This window comes from Neophocaena asiaeorientalis, unplaced genomic scaffold, assembly GCF_003031525.2.
Source record: "Neophocaena asiaeorientalis asiaeorientalis breed wild unplaced genomic scaffold, Neophocaena_asiaeorientalis_V1.1 scaffold254, whole genome shotgun sequence".
NCBI classification, from domain to species: domain Eukaryota; kingdom Metazoa; phylum Chordata; class Mammalia; order Artiodactyla; family Phocoenidae; genus Neophocaena; species Neophocaena asiaeorientalis.
In genome coordinates this window covers 8184129-8202077 of record NW_020174705.1, presented here as the reverse complement: position 1 = coordinate 8202077, position 17949 = coordinate 8184129, and the positions used below count along the sequence as shown (strand labels likewise).

The following is a 17949-nucleotide window of genomic DNA, read 5'->3' as shown; positions in this document are numbered from 1 at the left end:
TTCTTGTTAGGGAGTGAAGGGCAGTAAAGTTGAAGAAGTGTCAGGAAGTTGAGTACTCTCCCATTTAGTTTTCCTACCTACATTAGAGTTGAGATATCCATCCCCTGTATTCAAGGTTGATCATTTCAGCCTTGTTAAATAACTTTAAAAATTAGAAACAACATACATGCCCACCAATAAGGATGTAGGTCATGAATTAGGCACAGCCGTGCCTTTGAGGGGATTACTGGGTGCTTGCCTTTTGGAGGGTGCTGACTGGGAGGGGTAAACAGGACTTCTGAGGTGATAGTGATGTTCTCTACTTCAGTCTGCATGGTGATTTCAAGGATGTACACATATGTAAAAATTTATCTAGTGCTTTATTCCATATAAGGTATACCTCAATAAAAATAAATGTACCAAAAAATTAAAAAGAGTGCTGTATACTGACATAGAAATACATTCACTATGTTTGGGGTTAAACGAGAAAAGAAAGCCATTGGTGAAATGGTTTGCGTGGTGTAATTATATTTGGAGAGTTGAAACAGGGTTGGCAAACTATGTCCCATGGGCCAACCTGTTTTTTGTAAATAACCTTTTATTGGAACAGAGTTGAATTCCTTCATTTATGCATTATCGCTGGCTGCTCTCATGCTGTGTGTTAATTTCCTAGGGCTGTCATAACAAAGCATCACAAGCTGAGAAGCTTAAACGATAGGAATTTTTTGTCTCAAACTTCTGGAGGCTGGAACGCTGAGATCAAGGTGTCAGCAGGGCTGTGTGAAGGCACTTGGGAAGGATCTGTCCGGGCCTCTCTCCTGGCTTCTGGTAGTTCCGAGGCTTGTGGCAGCGTAACTCCAACCTTCACCTGGCGTTCTCCCTGTGTGCACGTCTGTGTCCAAATTTCCCCTTTTTATAAGGACACCGGTCATATTGGATTAGGAGCCCACCCTGCTCCATATGACCTCATCTTAACTAATTACATCTGCAATGACCCCATCTCCAAATAAGGTCATATTTGGAGGTACTGGGGGGTTAGGACTTCAACATATGAATTTTGAGGAAACACAGTTCAGCTTCATGCTACAACAGAAAGCTGAGTAGTTGCACCAGAGACCAAGCCTAAACTATTTATTATCTTGCCTTTATAGAAAAAGTTACCAACCCCTGTTTTAAAAGGAGTGTATACGTGTGTGTGTGTATATGAGGTGTGTGTATACACACATGCATATAAAATTTGGAAAGTTGTTCACAAATTTATGAACAGAGGTCGCCTCTGAGTTATGGAATTATAGGCAATTTTAATTTTAATTGTATTCTTAATATTTTCTGCATTATTTGGGTTTCTAAAAATTATTATGTAATAATTTTTATAATATAAATGAAACATGTTTCATAAACATGTTTCTTAGGGCAGGAAGAGACATCATTCCTATTTAGTCTCTCTCCCCTTCCTGCACGAAACCATCTGATTCTCCTGTCCCTTAATGGTTTATTTTGTTCTAATGCAAACCTTTCTAAATAGGCCACTGCTCTTCACTGTTGGGAGTGCTAAGGGCAAACACTTGCAAACCAGCAAATTCGACTGTTTACTCACTTGGGCATAAGGATTCTTCATGTCTTTATTTAACTGCCTCTTGAAACTTCGAGAGAAAAGGTTCTGGCTTTTATCTCCTCATTAAAAATAGATCCTTTTATGCTGATGGGATGGAGCCGTCATGAATCATCATCTCCCATGTGAAAGAAAGTGTGTGATGCTGGATCAGTCCTTAGGAGCTGGGCCCTGAGACGGTACCTCACCTTCCCCGTGACTCCCTGGTTTCTTGTCATTGCAGGAAACTGGACGCTTTCATCTATGATGCTGCAGTCTTGAATTACAAGGCTGGGAGGGACGAAGGCTGCAAGCTGGTGACCATCGGAAGTGGGTACATCTTTGCCACCACTGGTTATGGAATTGCCCTCCAGAAAGGCTCCCGTTGGAAGAGGCAGATTGACCTGGCCCTGCTCCAGTTTGTGGGTGATGGTAAGACCTTGGTTGACCCCCTACTTCTGAGGGACTTGAGACCCTCACACTCTCTCTTTTCTAACTGGCTTTCCAGTAGATCTTTGGGTGGTGAGTTTGCTCACCAAAAGTATTTATCGAGTGCTGATCACATGATACCACGATTCTTTAGTTTGCTCGTAATGGAAACCAATTACAGACAACTCAGTAAATTAAAAGGAGTTTATTTTAAGGATGCAGAAGTGTCTATCTCAGTGAATTTAAGAAAGAGTTGAGCAAATAGGTTCAGAGGAAAAAAACAAGAACCAGGACAGTCCTGGGGCCTCAACAGCAGGAATTCATAGGTCCTCTCTGTAGAGCAGTCGTTCTCAGTGCGGGGCAGGGATTTTGCCCCCCAGGGGATATTTGGCTGTGTTTGGAGATATTTTTGATTGTCATGACAGGGAGGCTATTTGATACCGGCATCCGTGGGTAGAGGCCAGGGGTGAGGGATGCTGGCAAACATGCTACAATGCCCAGGACAGGCCCCCACATCTCAAAACACAGACTTAATCTGACCCCAAACGTTAATAGTATCAGGGTTAAAAAAAAACTCTGCTCTAGAGCAGTGACATTATGTAACAAGGCTACAATAAGTCCCAATCTCTATTTGCCAAATTCTAAATTTCAAATTCCAGAGGAAGGATTCCTGATTCATTTTGGGTCAAGCACTCTTTCTTGGACCCATCAGGAGTGAATAAGGGGTGGGCTTACGTTGTACTAACACAACAGCTCCAACTGTTATCCTATGGAGGAATGAAGGAGAGCCAATCTCTATAAAGGGAACAGTGAGCAGAAATCCCATGGGTTTCCTCTACAGTCCACCTCTCAGCTGCCTATCATGCAAAAACAGACTGTTTCCACCCTCACGGGGCTTACAGTCTAATGGGATGATGGTACTTCTCTACTCATAGTTGGTGATCTCACTGCAACCCATTGTTCCCTAGCATGGGTTTTAGAATCCTCTCATGGCTCACATGGCATGCTAGTTACCCTTGGACTTGCCAAAACTGAGACAGGAAAAGCAAAGGCAGCAGAGATGGCAGGTGAACCCTTAAAACTTGAGTAAGTGTGAGTAGGCAACAAAAGCTCAGGGCATAGGGCAGAAGCTGCCTTCAAGAACGGTGGAAGCTATATTCGGAGATGGTGCCAGGACAGGCTACGCCTGTCTAGAGCTGGTAGAGGACAGTCTGGCAACCACCATGGCCAAATACGGTATTGAAAGGGGCAGGGGTTAGTGCTGTGGTTGGTGTGAATTTGAACAAAGTGCATAATGCCTTACAGTCTCTACTCCCAGAGTTAAACCCTGGATTCTCACAGTGCCGTCAAGAAATCTAAGTGTGTTTTATATTTCTCTCCCAAATGAAAGCATCTGATTCTTTGAATTCCCTATAGGGCATTTGTACCTTCCTCAGATCAAGAGCCGTGTTCTCTGCTGTGTCATAGTGATTTGTGGCTGTGTTGCTCAGCTGTTGCTGTGAAATCTTGGAGGTACACGACAATAGCATTTGTTTTGCTCGTGGGAGCACCGGTTGAGTGGAAAAGCTCTGCTTCAGGCCGTGGTGGCTCCCCTGATGCTGCAAGACCATGGGTCATCTCTGTGGTCTCTGTTCCACCTGTGTTTATTCTGGGTCTCAGGCTGAAGGGGCAGCACCTACCTGGGGAAAGCTCTTCCCTTGGCTATGATGAAGGCAAAGGAAAAAACACCTACCTGCACGTGCACATTTCAGGTCTCTGCTTTGTCAGATCCACGTCGGCTAACACCCTTCTGTCCAAAGTAAGTCCTATGGCCAAGCCCAAAGTATACTCTGGAGGTATACTCTGCCTTGTGTGGGAGGAGTTTGGGAGTTAGACGACAAGGCATGTGGACACAGAGAGGAGTGAAGCACCCCTCCACCACAGTGCTTGACTAAGCACCTCCACGTGGGGTGCAATTCTCGGCAAACGAGCGTCTTGCTTCCAGCAGTAAACACTACAAAATCTTGATCATGACAGGTAACTGGTCAATGAAGGATTGAATGGATAAATACATGCATGGATGAATGGTTGGTGTCAGGATGCATTTCATTTGACAGGAAACTTTTAAATATGATGGGTAGCTGTCAAATAAGTCAGTTCTAACTCTACTCCTACCTACCACTGCTGTCACTCTTGCAGCATCTGTTATGAAATACCAACATATTTGGGGAATAGAATATGCCAATCATCATACCGGATACATTACATGTGTTCTTTAATTTAATATTCGTTAACAACTTTATGAAGTTAAATATTGCTTATACTCATTTTACAGAGGAGGAAACTTCAGCTCAGCGGGCTTGTGAGTCCCCTAGTGAGTAAGTGGCAGTCTCTACTTAAGGGGCCTTACTCTGGATGGGGGTCAATCATGTAAGACTCTTGTTTCATTCAGTTCTCTAGGATGTCTATCCAAGTTGGCTAATCAGATGCTTGAGATATTTAGATACTTTAGGAAAAAGTAATTGTGTATGTGTGAACAATATCTATTGTCCCATTTACAAATGCTTCTGTGAAAGGGGTAATTTTTCTTAGCCTCAGTTTACTCATCTTCAACTAAATGCAGAAATATTTACCTGATAAGGTTGTTATGAAGACAAAATGAGATGTTCTATGTAAAGAGCTAGCTAAGTACAGCCACCTGGAAATAGAAATGGTTCAATCAATGCTAGCCGTTGCCATCGTCACCCCCAGTGCCATCAACGCCATCATCACCCTGCTCCCCCTCCCCCTCCTCGTTGTTGTCGTCCGTCCACAAATCCAGCGTTCAGCACAGCCAGGTTAGCGTCGTGGTTTTGGTAATATGGTCAAGTTAGCATCATGGAAATGTGGTGCTGAACAGAAAATGTCCTCTTTGTGGCAAATTAAAAAAAATAAAAAGTAAAGGCATCCAGATAAGCCAGAGGTGTGTTCTTTGTACGAGCAGAGCATCCAGATTCTTGGAGATATTTTCTGTCCCGACTCGCGGCTTTCCTGGTCAGACTCTCTGGACTGGGAAATGTGTCTTCACAGCTTCATCTTTAGAGACCACCCGAGGGCAAAGACATTGGAGAGAAAATGACGTCGCTCCAGGGGGCGTCTTAAGATAATCTTCTCGGAAAGCGTGTCCAGTTCTGAATGTCTCTCTAGGAGTAAATACATGAATTAACACATCTGCGTGAATATTTCACTTATCTCATGCAGCTTCAGCAGGATTAATTATGCTTTGAAATTAGACCTGGAAAGAGCACAGTGCTGAGCGGTCCCCAATTATTATTCATCCTCTGGAATGGAGTGTTTATCTCTTGTTATAGAGTAGCTTCGGTGGACGATTACAAGTCTAATGAGTGTCGAAAGTATAAAAAATTTTCCTAATGAGCTGTGTAAATATAAACTTTGAATGGAGTGTTTGGTCATTGTGAAACCTCTTATGTGAAGCCTGCCAGGCATTTCCCTAGGAAACAGGCTACTGATCTCCCTTAAGAGACGCACAGGATCCCAGTAAGACCTTTCCTTCCTTTTCCTGTCTAACTGTCGTGTTCTTTCTGGAACAGTGGAGTGCACCATGGGGACACTCAAAGGTACTTTTCAGCATTGATCATCAATACCCAACATTTACTGAGAAACACACATTCTCAGGCACTGATATTCCAAGAAGGAGATCTCATGGTCTTTTCCTTCTTTCTTTCAAGGAGCTTACAGTCCAGTTGGTTGCCAATGTATGAAACTAAAATATCTAATCTCAAAGTATGAACATATTTGTAATAATGCATATATATCTATGAGTTAATATATACTATATATGTGTTTATATATATACATACCTATATATACTCTTTGGTATCTTGGGTAGGTGAGAGAATGCTCAAGGAGAAATATGAGATATATCAGCTTTTTTTTAAATGGAAGAATGAAAAGACAGAATAAGTCATAAAGAAAACAAGTAAGATCTAGACAAAGATAAGAATAGGCCAGAGTTCACAAAGCCCCATTCATTAACTTATCCAGCGACCATCAAGTAACTGGTGGGTCCCTGTTATCCCCCTGGCACCTAAAAGCTGACAGCTGAGTGAGAACATAAAGAATGAGTAAGTCTGGGACCTAAAAAAAAATGGCATTTCTGGTTTCAAAGGGGAGGTTGAACAGAAGATCTCTTAGGCCCCAGCAATCTCATTGATTTCGTAATTTTTTTATGTGATTCTGGGATTTGAAGAGTCAGAAGGAAGATCATAGAGGTTAAAGCACTTTCGATGTATAGAGGCCAGCAAAAAGATATCAGGGAGAACAAGATGATATAATAATATTATTCAGAAGCAAGTGATGCTGAGAAAATAGAAGGAAACCATTGATTTTTTAAAATTTATTTAATTTTGGCTGCATTGGGTTTTCGTTGCTGCGCACAAGCTTTCTCTAGTTGCAGCGAGCGGGGGCTACTCTTCATTGCGGTGCACCGGCTTCTCATTGTGGTGGCTTCTCTTGCTGTGGAGCACGTGCTCTAGGCGCACAGGCTTCAGTAATTGTGGCACACAGGCTCAGTAGTTGTGGCACACGGGCTTAGTTGCTCTGGGGCATGTGGGATCTTCCCGGACCAGGGATCGAAGCCATGTCCCTTGCATTGGAAGGTGGATTCTTAACCACTGTGCCACCAGGGAAGCCCTATCATATACTTCTATAAATTATTTATATGGTGTATTCCATTGCATTTATGTTTAGGTATATATGATAGATATCATATGTAAATATTTGAAAAATATGACACATGTATCTCTTGTATTCATATTGTATTCTAGGATAACCAACTCAACCTATTTTGCTGGGACTCTCCCAGTTTTAAAACTAGCTAGTGACCCCAATTATATCATATTTGGGCATATATGATAAATATCATATATGAAATGTTTTCAAGATTCCATCTATATCATTTCAGTTGGATAGGTGCATTGGGTTCCCTTTGTCCCTTTTGTACTGCAACTTTGCAAGCAATAGCCTTAAAGACTCATTCAAATTGATAACAAATCAGAAAGAACCACACCCTCTGCTCTTGTGTCAATAAGGAACCTTGCAGCAATAGACTCTAGAGCTTTGGAAAGCACCACGCCAGTGTAAGATGCTCACAGGTCTTGGAGTGGGGGAGTGCTGGGGGGGTGGTAGTCAGTGGAGAATCCCACTCCCTGCTTCCGGGTGGGTCAGTGTTAGTGTTCCTGATTCCTTTATTTGTTGGTGGCTCTTCCACTGAAGCTCGCAGGATGGCTTTTGATGGTGAGAGACCCCGTGCTGCCAGCCAGAGTCGAGGGTGTTTGTGTGATTGCAGAAGTTCTTTGTGTATCTAATTAGGATTCTCATAAATTGCTCTGAGCCACTGGATGGGTTGCTAACATCCTCAGCACTGTCCTCATCCAGCTTCCCAGCTTAATATTTTGGGCCAACATCCGAGTCTCAGGGAGAGCTCGACACCCCTGCAGCCTGGATGGTGAGGCACCCACGCTTCCACTCTGAGGATGGGCACATCTCTGCGTGGCTTTTGCAGCCCGTCTTCTTAGGGCTGGCTTAGGAAAGGTATGGCGTGTGGGTTGAGGAAATCACTGAAGGCCCCTTCACTCCTAAATATTTTCCCTGCTCGGCTGCCTACAGTATTTGAAATTCCACCATTTGGAATTTTTTTCAGGTAAGCGTGGATTTTTCCATGCAACCCCATTTAAAAATGGAGTCCCTTCTTACATCTTCTCCTGAACTCATTTCCTACTCTGATATCTGACCCATCCTTCAGCCCATGTACTCCTCCATTTCCTTAAAGACTACAGCTCTAGATATGCTTATAAACTGTAAACTCCTTTAGCTCCATGCTTACAGCATTCTTGTGGCATTTAGCAAACCAACACATAAAAGGGGTGCAATGGAAGGTTCTGCAACTTCCTAGCTGCATGGCCGATCTATTTCTCTGAGTGCCAGGTTCCTCGTCTTTAAATTGGAGTTGTTTAAGGATTGAGTGTGAGAACAAACATCAAGAAACTAGTCCGGTGCTTGGCACACACTAGACGCCTATTCCTTGCTGTCCTCTCCACGTCCCCTGTCCCCTGCCGTGCCCCGCACTGTCAGTCCCTGGAGGGCACACTCTTTCACATCCATTCTTGTTGCCCTTTCGTTTCCCCTAGGACTCATTCCTGAGCTTCGCACATAGTAGGTGCTCAAATAAAACTCCGTGGATGAATGAATAAATGAATGAATGGATTTGAAAACACCACAGATATACTTTGGGGGGGGCTTATTTCATTAATTAAATATCTTCTCTGATGAAGGGGATGTTTTCTTCTTTGGGAAGGACATCAGGTGTCTCTAGGGAAGAGACCCAAAGAGGTAATCACTAAATCACTGTTCAGTCTGACAATCTTCCCAAACCTCTGACCCCCATATTCACTGTAAGACAGGCAACTTCTTCTGTTGTCTAATTTGTGTGCTATAGTAGGCAAATATCTCTGTTTTACTTTGTCTTTTTAACGCAATTTTTCTGGGAGAGATAATCAGCAAGATTATATATTCCCTGACTTTTAGAACCGGAGTGGATCGTAAATCGTTGGTGAGTTTGTGGTTTGTAATCAAGGAGGTGAATGAGAGAAGGAGTGTTTTCCTTAGGGTTTGGCAAACTATGACCACGTCTCCAATCCAGCCACTGCCTGTTTTTGAAAGTAAAGCTTTATTGAAACACAGCCACATCTGTTCATTCAGGTATTGTCTGTGGCTGCTTTCACTACCATGACAGAGTTGAGTTGTTGCAACAGAAGCTATAGGACCTGCAGAGCCCCAAATATTTACTATCTAGCCCTTTATAGAAAAAGTATGATGACCCTGGTCGTAGACTGTCTGGAGAAAGACAAGAAAGGCAGAGAAGACTTGAAATTGTAGGTTCTTCCGAGGGAAGGGAAAAGATTTAGATGGAAAAAGGAAGAAAGAGGCAGATAGGAAAGAGGGACAGGGAATACGAGGGGAAGAAAGGAAAGAAGAGCAGGAATAAAATGATAAAGGGATAAAGGAGAAAAGAATGGTCCAAAAGGAAGGACAGAAGAAGAGATAGGGAAAAAGAGGAGGAGGAAAAGGAGAGATGAGAGGGCAAAGCAAGGCAGGATGGGGAGAGGAGAGACCAGAGAGAGCGGTGTGCTGGGACTAGTCGGGCAATATTCAGCCTGGGCATCTAGAGCAGGCTGGTTTGTTCATCTGAGCCATTAGCCATATTGAAGATGACACTGAACAAGCCTGGCAGCCGTCCGCTACCCCTTCTCGGCTCCTTGGTGGAGCTGGGCACATACCCCCGGCTGACTCACTCCTGCCTCGGAGAAGTCTAATCTGTCTCCTGCTGGCCTCCCCTGCCATCAGTTCTTCATGACATAGGCCCTGTGTCCTCAGATGACTCCGCAACACCCTGTGTCAACCAGTAGCCTTGGACCATTTTAAGAGATAAACGCCAAAATAAGGATGGGGGATGTGTGGGAGAGGAGGTGCCGGGAATCTGGGAACTTACTTGGAGGGGGAAGAGACAGTTTTCCATGACTCTAAATGGAAGTCATTCAAAGTTACCATTATCATTGTTATGTTATTTTTATGGACGTTTATAACGACAGGTAACACAGAGGGATAACTATGGGTCATAAAATAATCTGTCTTTGTATGTATTAATTTCATACAGTCCTCACGGTGATTCAGTGACCTGAATTATGATTACAACTCCCTGTCTACAGGTTGAGGAAACTGAGTCACAGGAAGGTTAAGTAATGTGTCAAGCTAGTATGTGGCCAGTCTGACCTGGGCAAGCAGGCTCTAGGGCCTTCGTTTGAACCATTATGCTGTATTGCTTCTCCTTTATCTGCCATAACCCTCCCAGACATCTCATAAGGCAGGCGTTACCACCTGGGAAGGGGCAAAGCTGTGATTTAAACACAGGTGGGTCAGCATCCAGCCTCTGTTCCTTCCTCTTTCACTGAAGGAATAGCATGGTTTGCCTTTAGGTGATACTGGGCAAAATAACTTGGCGACAGGGGTTGAGGGTGGGAGAGAAAGTGACCTATGTTTTTTCCATCTTTCCACGGAGAAGGAGACTTGTCCATGCCCCAGGCACTGGCACCATGGGAAAAGGCTCAGCCTAATTTTTGAGATCATTCAACCCTGGCAGTTTGGGGAAAACTCAGGACCCAGAAGCAAGAGATGAGAAGGAATGAAACAAGGACAGGATGTAATTAAGAGGAGTCAGGTGTTTGGCCCCAGTACAGGCTTGCAGAGCAGCCTCTCCAGGTTCACAAGGACCATCTTGGTTGCTGGTATTTCTTGCTCCCCACAGAGGTCCTCGGAGCTGCATGATCCCCAGCATTTCAGAAAGTTGTTGTTCCTTTTGCTAAACGTATTTTAATCAAATTGAGACTTCAAAGGTGGAAATCACAGTTTGGGCTGAGCAAGTCTACTCTGTAAATCACAAACTTTGTAATCAAGTTAGCAAAGGCCAGGGACCATAGACAAAGCCCCCCAATTTATTCACACATTTGCTCATTCATTCATTCATTCTCCCTCTGGACATTCATCAACAAAGAGTAACTGAGCAGCTTGCAAGCTCCAGGTGGTGGGACGTAAAAATGATTAAAGGCTTTTGCTCTATTGCCTTCACTTACCTACTTATAAAGATGGTTCTGGCACTTCTGTGTTCATCAGGCTCACTTGGGGAGCCTGTTGAAAGTACAGATACCTAAGTTTTCACCCCACAGGGCATTTTTACATCTTCTCTGGGTGATTCTAATACACGATAAGACTTAAGAACCACTCTTTAGAGTAACAGTATTTAGAAGCCTCTTATTCTCTGATTACCAAGTACTGGATATCAATGTCAGTGGCCAATAGACCCCACCCATTTGGAGTCTATGAAGTTGGATGTTGGCCCTGTGTTTTATTCATCCTCCTTCTCTCAGGTCTCTTACTTGAGTTTCCATATCCAGAGACCTTGGTGATTGTGAAAACCCAAGGAAGAAATGGTGTGGAGCTGTGTCAGCCTGCACGCTGACCACAAAAAGGAACATAGGAGATACTGGGTTAGACTGTTAACAGAAGTAGTCAAATAGGCTTGAATGTTTCTCATTCAGAAAGGAACAAAATAGACATGAAAGTGTTTGTTGCTTCCAAAGATTTCGTTGTCATGTATTGACCATAATAACAGCATTTAAAAAAAAAAAAAAAAAAAGCAGGCAAGACTGAAAGACATTTGGGCAGAAAACGAGCCAGTGTTTCTATTGATTAAATTAGATCTGGAACCAGATTTGGATTGGATGGTTGTCCTGATTCCTTACACATGCAGAGGTGGTCTCATTGGAAACCACCAGGGACATGTGGCCGGAAACCATTACTGCTGAGTTGACTGAGTCTAATTTTTTCCTATGGATTTCATTAATGCTCCCACTCTATGTGGGTGACTTTTACATGCACCCAAACCTCATTTATACACAGAATAGCAGCTTTGATGATATATACCCAAAGGCGGTGATGATTAAAATGAACATTTTGATGCCCAGCAACTAAGTCACTTTGAGCCTCCTATGACCTAAAAACGAAGTCCAGGGCGAACTACTCATTCGGAAATAAAATGTTTTCAAAGGAAGAAATGTGTCAATCCTAAGCATAGAGTAGCAATAAAGGACTTAACTGCTTCTTCACTGGCCTGTGACCAGATGGTACCATAGAAATTAGACTTGTTTATCTCCCTCCTAATTTTAACTAGAGACATATTTGGAATAATAATGGAGCGGCACTTACTGAAGAAGCAGATAAAATCCATAAATATCCTGGAGAGCCATTGACTCTCCCTCTCTGTTAAAGCTCTGAGGGTTTTCATCTGTGTAAGTTCACAGTGAATTTCCCGATAGGTCTCTTGAGATCCAGAGTTGCAGTGTTTATTATCAATCTGACACCAGGATTAGAACAAGGTCAGCGGTGCCATATTCCTGCCTGACAAGCAGTGAATCAGTCAAACCAGGGAAAGTCAAATGTTGAGAGAACCATCAAAGGTGAAATAAAACATAATGAATGGTTTGCTGGTAAGTCAAACACTGATGTCACAGACCCTTATGTAGGTTTTACGGGATGGATAAACAATGACCTCAAATCCCTCTCGGTCTACATTTTTTTAAATAAATTTATTTATTTTTGGCTGCGTTGGATCTTTGTTGCTGCATGCAGGCTTTCTCTAGTTGCGGCCAGCAGGGGCTGCTCTTCCTTGTGGTGCACGGGCTTCTCATTGCAGTGGCTTCTCTTGTTTCAGAGCACAGGCTCTAGGCGCGCGGGCTTCAGTAGTTGTGGCACGCAGGCTCAGTAGTTGTGGTGCACGGGCTTAGTTGCTCTGAGGCATGTGCGATCTTCTCGGACCAGGGATCAAAGCCGTGTCCCCTGCATTGGCGGGCAGATTCTTAAACACTGCGCCACCAGGGAAGTCCCAGTCTACATTTTTTTGAACACTTTAATTTGGAAAGGCAATATAATATACATATAAAATCACCCCAACCTACTACCTTAACATAATTGTTTTCAATTTATATATTACCTTCTGAACCTTGTTACTTACAGACACATTTCTTTAAATAAGTATAATTATTGGTTATATACACTTTTATGTTCTACTGTTTTCATTTACCAGTATATTTTAAACATTTTTGCATGGCGTTACATAATCTGGTCCTCACAGTTATTTTAATTTTTGCCTAAAATACCATAATCATTATTAAGCCATAATTCATTACATTATTTTCCTAACGTTAAACATTTCGTTTTTTCCCTAATGTAGATAATGCTGGAATGAACATCTTTCTGCCCATTGTTTTTCTCTTTTGAATTGTTTATTTGTAACAATCTCTTAGATGTAGATTTTGAAGGGTTAATGGCTGTAAACATCTCTAGGAGCCTCACTCTGTAGTCTCATATTAATGCCCCAAAGGTTTGTCTCCATTGAAAAGTGCTTCTAATAATGAATCAATGGACCAATTTTACAATAACCTAGCAGCGTCGAGTGTTACCATTTGTTTTGATATTTTAGGAGGTGCAATGTTGCCTTAATTTGAATTCCTTCAAATACTGGTGAAAATGGGGGAAAAAAGTGAGTTGTCTTTTCATCTTTTGGGGGCATTTAACTATTTTTACATACAAATTTTAGTGGACATTTTGTATATCCTGGTAATTTATTACAACTTTGGTGGTACCATTTCACACACACAAAAATCATAAATGTAGCAGCTTGGCATGCAGTTAAGAACAAAGGCTTTGGGTTCAGATATAAGAACTGACTTTTACCAGTTCTATGACCTTAGTGGAAAACAGGCTCCGGACACGCAGGCTCAGCGGCCATGGCTCACGGGCCCAGCCGCTCTGCTGCATGTGGGATCCTGCTGGACCGGGGCACAAACCCGCGTCCCCTGCATCGGCAGGCGGACTCTCAACCACTGTGCCACCAGGGAAGCCCTACTTACCCTTTGTAAGGGCCAGTTTCCTCCTCTTTCAACTGGGGATTGTAATGGCGCCAATCTCACCAAGTTAAATAGTATAATTGGTATATACCCATCAAACAGTAGGTACCCAATAAATATCATAGATGATAACAATGATTAAATTGGGATTTATTCTTGTTCATATATATATTATTTTGTAATCATTTTATTTCCATTTTTGATTGCTTAAATCAGGATCCTGCAAATTATGGCTCACATTAGCCCATTGCCTGTCTTTGTAAATAAAGTTTTATTGGAACACATCCCATCCATTCATGCACTTTGTGTTTTTATGGCTGCTTTCGAGCTGCAAGGTCAGAGCTGAGTAGTTGTGACAGACACTATATGGCTCGTAAAGCTGAAAATATTTACTAATTAGCCCTTTACAGAAAAAGATTGCTGACCTCTGGCTTAAATTATAAAAGTAAAACATGTCTTGTTAAATAATTCCAATAATATGGAAGAATTTGACATAGCTCATGCCCCTTCATCCTTTAAGACATTTTTGTTTAAAAAAAGTTCATATTTCTTTAAAAATGAGGTTTTTATTTTCTGTTTAGAAAGTCAGCTTCCTTCCACTTTCTTGTTATTCCCTCTTTTGACCCCCAAAGTGGAAGAACACCTTAGACCTCTACTATGCCACTCTTCTTTTTTTTTTTTCCCCTTCTGTGGACTGTAATATACAGTCAACCTTGGTATCAGTGGGGACTGGTTCCTTTGATTCCCTCAGTTACCAAAATCCACAGATGTTCAAGTCCCTTATATAAATGGAGTAGTATTTGCATATAACTTATGCATATTCTCCCACATACTTTAAATCATCTCTAGGTTACTTTTAATACCTAATACTATGTAAATGCTATGTTAATAGTTGTAAATACAATGTAAATGCTATGTAAATAATTGCGGCTGCACTGCAAATCAAAGTTTTTCTTTTTGGAACTTCTTGGAATTTTTTTCTGAAAAATTTTCAATTTGTGGCTGGTTGAATCCGGGGATGCACAACCCGTGGATACAGAGGGCTGACTGTACATTCATTATATTACACAGATCTCAGTGCCCAGTTAAATTTTTGTATATCTGTGTAACTGCCACCCAGATTGAGACCTAGAACATGACCAGCACCCCAGAAAGGTCCTTCATGGCCTCTTACAGCCAATATCGCTCCCAGAGGTAACCGCCATTCTGCCCTCCATGGTCATGGGTAGGTTTTGCCTTCTTTTTAACTTTAAATAAATGGTGGAATCATACAACATATATTCACTTGTGTCTTTTATGACATGGATCCATATTACTGCATTACTAATCATAGCTTCCTGTTTTTTCATTACTACATGGTATTCCATTGTACAAATACACTGTAAGTTATTTATACACTTGCTATTGATAGACATTTGTGTTGTTTCTCATTTTTGTCTTCTTTGAACATACTTGCACATATTTTTGGTGCATGTAGGCACTTAATTGTTGGGGAATACACCAGGGAATGCAACTGCTGGGCCATAGGATGTACATATACTCCACTTCAGTAGATACTTCTAAAGTTTTCAGAAGAAGTACAGCCAATTTACATTCCCACCAGCAGTGCATGTGGCTCCCCTAATTTATTTTTTTGTTGTTCTTTAATTTTTCTAATTTAATTTTTATTTTATATTGGAGTATAGTTGATTTACAATGTTGTGTTAGTTTCAGGTGTACAGCAAAGTGGTTCAGTTATACATATACATATATCCATTCTTTTTCAGCTTCTTTTCCCATACAGGTTATTACAGAATACTGAGTAGAGTTCCCTGTGCTATACAGTAGGCCCTTGTTGGTTATCTATTTTATATACAGTTGTGTGTTTATGTTAATCCCAACCTCCTAATTTATCCCTCCCCCCTCCTTTAATTTCTGAGTGCCCTGTTTCTGCCTTCCGTGAGAGAGGTAAAGCAGGCTTGTATAACTGAATTCTCGGTGTGTTCCTCAGGGTCTGTGTGGTTGGTTGTTGTTGTATGATCATAGCCAATAGCTAAAAGACCCAGATTCCATTCCCAGCTTCTTTATCTTGACTTCAGCTGCATCGTAGCGGAATGGGACGAGAGGATCGTCACGTCTGTCCCAAACACTCTCCTGCGTTGGAATCTGAACCTGACTACTCCCCTACCCCACACACTCTCCCAGGCACCTCTGGCCATGGGCTCACCCCCATCTGGTACTTCAGACTTGGGATACAGGAGAGGAAGCCAGAGGAGCACCACCACCATTAATAGGGAGAGGAGGCTGTCATTAAATGGGATGGGCGAGCTCTCGTAGGGCCCAGCCCAGCCCTCCAAGTCACCCCACCACGCTCCACAGAAAGAGAAACCGGGTCTTCTTCTACTTTAGTTGTGGATAGCTCTGACAACAGGTACAGGATCCTCCCTATAAGGGCTTCATTTCTCCCTTTCTGTTCTTCTCTTTCCTCTTTCTTCCCTCTCTGCTCCTCCATTTTCTCTCCTCTTTTCTTTCCTTTTTACTCTCTCCTTCTCTTTCTCCTTCAAGCCACAACCAAGTCTTGAGTGCCCACTAAGCTCCCTGCACTGTCCTAGGCATTGGCAAATGCAGATAAAATGGACAATGGGTATGATCCCTTTGCTTAAGGATTTTACAGTCTCAGAGAGCTTGTTGATAGCACTTCAATTAAAAAGGAACTGAAAGGCAGTGATGTCATGTTACTTGCTGAAAGAAAGAAGATATTTCTTGGCACGGGTTGTAGGATTATTGCTATCTTTTTCTTTTTTTGTCTTACATTCACAGCCTTTTAAAACACAAGGATCGTTCTGTGATATTAAAAGGCCCTCACACTCTTACACAGTGAGTCATAGGATTTTGAGGACTATTGATTGAGAAAATGTGCAATGTCAAAAAGTTACTATGAATCCATTTATGCTCACAAATGCATACTCCTTTAAATTTACAGCAACTTGACCATCTCTAGGCTTGTGAAGCTGACTCCAGGAGGACTTGGTACACATAGGATTTCCTGGACTTCTTGCCATTTTTCTGCAGTCTTCCTCCAGAGAGTTATATTTCGCCAACTCCACCCTCTAATGGAAAATTGTGACCATGTACGTTGTTTGATGCTTGATGGAGTTGCCCAGTCCTCTCTCCTCTTTTTCCTTTTTCTTCTTCGAGAGACACATGTTGGGGACCTGTGTGCATAAAATTCCCCAACACCAACTTGCACGGCTGATCAGGTGGCCTATGAAATCTCAGCCAGATGGCGACAAGCAGCAGTGAGTTCTGCAACACTTGAGCTCCATCCGCAGAGCAGAGACCTCAGTTGGAAGGTGGTGCTAAAACATTTATGGCAAAGACAGCCCGTGTCTGCATCTAACTGGGTACATTTAAGCCTAGCCCTATTTTTATTTTGGTTTTGTGACTTCTCAGCATTATGCAGAAATGGAATATTCTGACATTTAAATAAGGGAGATTTATCTTCCAAATTCAGTCTATTTGTGTCCAGAATCTTGTACTATTCCTCTCCTCCCCCCAAAGGTACTTTTTTCTCTCTAGCAAATTGTTCAATTTAGAGATCATGGATACAGAGGTCCTAGGCTATGGAATGCCATTATTTCCAGATCCAGGGTCATCTGGCTTTTAATCTAGAGCGTGGGATTAACGAAGCCAAGGCCCCAAGGTCAGTGATCAGAAGGTCTGGCTGACCTCACTCTGTTCCAAAGCCACAGACTACATCCCAGCTCTGACCAGCAGCTTCCTTCCAGGGCAACTGGTAAGGAAAGGACTTGGTCTCAGTGCTGCAGCCCCCCAACCACCATCACTCCCAGGACCACAGCTCAGAGCTCACAGAGACCGGATCTGTTCTCACTGAGAACATAAGCCTGTTGATGAGGGTGCCCTATATTTTCTACAAAGAAAGTTGTTCCTTTGCCATTTCCAATTCCATTCGGGCTTCTCAGAAACCCAAAGTGGCCGGTCCCTGGGGAAAGACATGAAACAGGATTGAAACGGGGTCAGTTTCCCTCTCAGTGTTCACAGCAAACCCTAATGGGATCAGCAGCAACATCCCCCTGACGCCTTTAGGCTTTAGATGGAAGGTGCATCTCTGTGGGGGACCACTGGACTCTATCACTGGCATCTTTGATTGGAACTTGCTTTCCCCAAGAGTCAGCCTTGATTTCTGTGTTTCAGAAACTATTCTGACCCCTTTGCCTGGGGTTTCACAGATTCCTTCCTCTCCCTAGCTCTTGCTGATCCTCGGACCAGTAGATCACAAGCTGATCAAGGAGAGGAGATTTGTGTCATCTACAGTCAACACAGTTTTATGGACCACCTACTATGTGCCAGTCCCTGTGCCAGGGACTGGGGATACAGGAAGAATAAGACAACATCCCCACCCTGAATAAACTCATCTCCCAATGGGGAGAACTTAGAAGCAAGTGGCAGTTA

The 17949-nt window shown here is 42.6% G+C and overlaps 1 protein-coding gene across 2 annotated transcripts in view; it reads left to right on the top strand.

Moving 5' to 3' along the window:
* The window catches only part of GRIN2A (glutamate ionotropic receptor NMDA type subunit 2A), a 366372-nt gene that overhangs the window by 329890 nt on the left and 18533 nt on the right, over positions 1–17949 (top strand). For both annotated transcript variants that reach the window (XM_024759609.1, XM_024759610.1), the window contains one exon: positions 1815–2002. In XM_024759609.1, coding sequence (XP_024615377.1) covers positions 1815–2002 — 188 coding nt within the window. The remainder of the gene's footprint in view (positions 1–1814; positions 2003–17949) is intronic.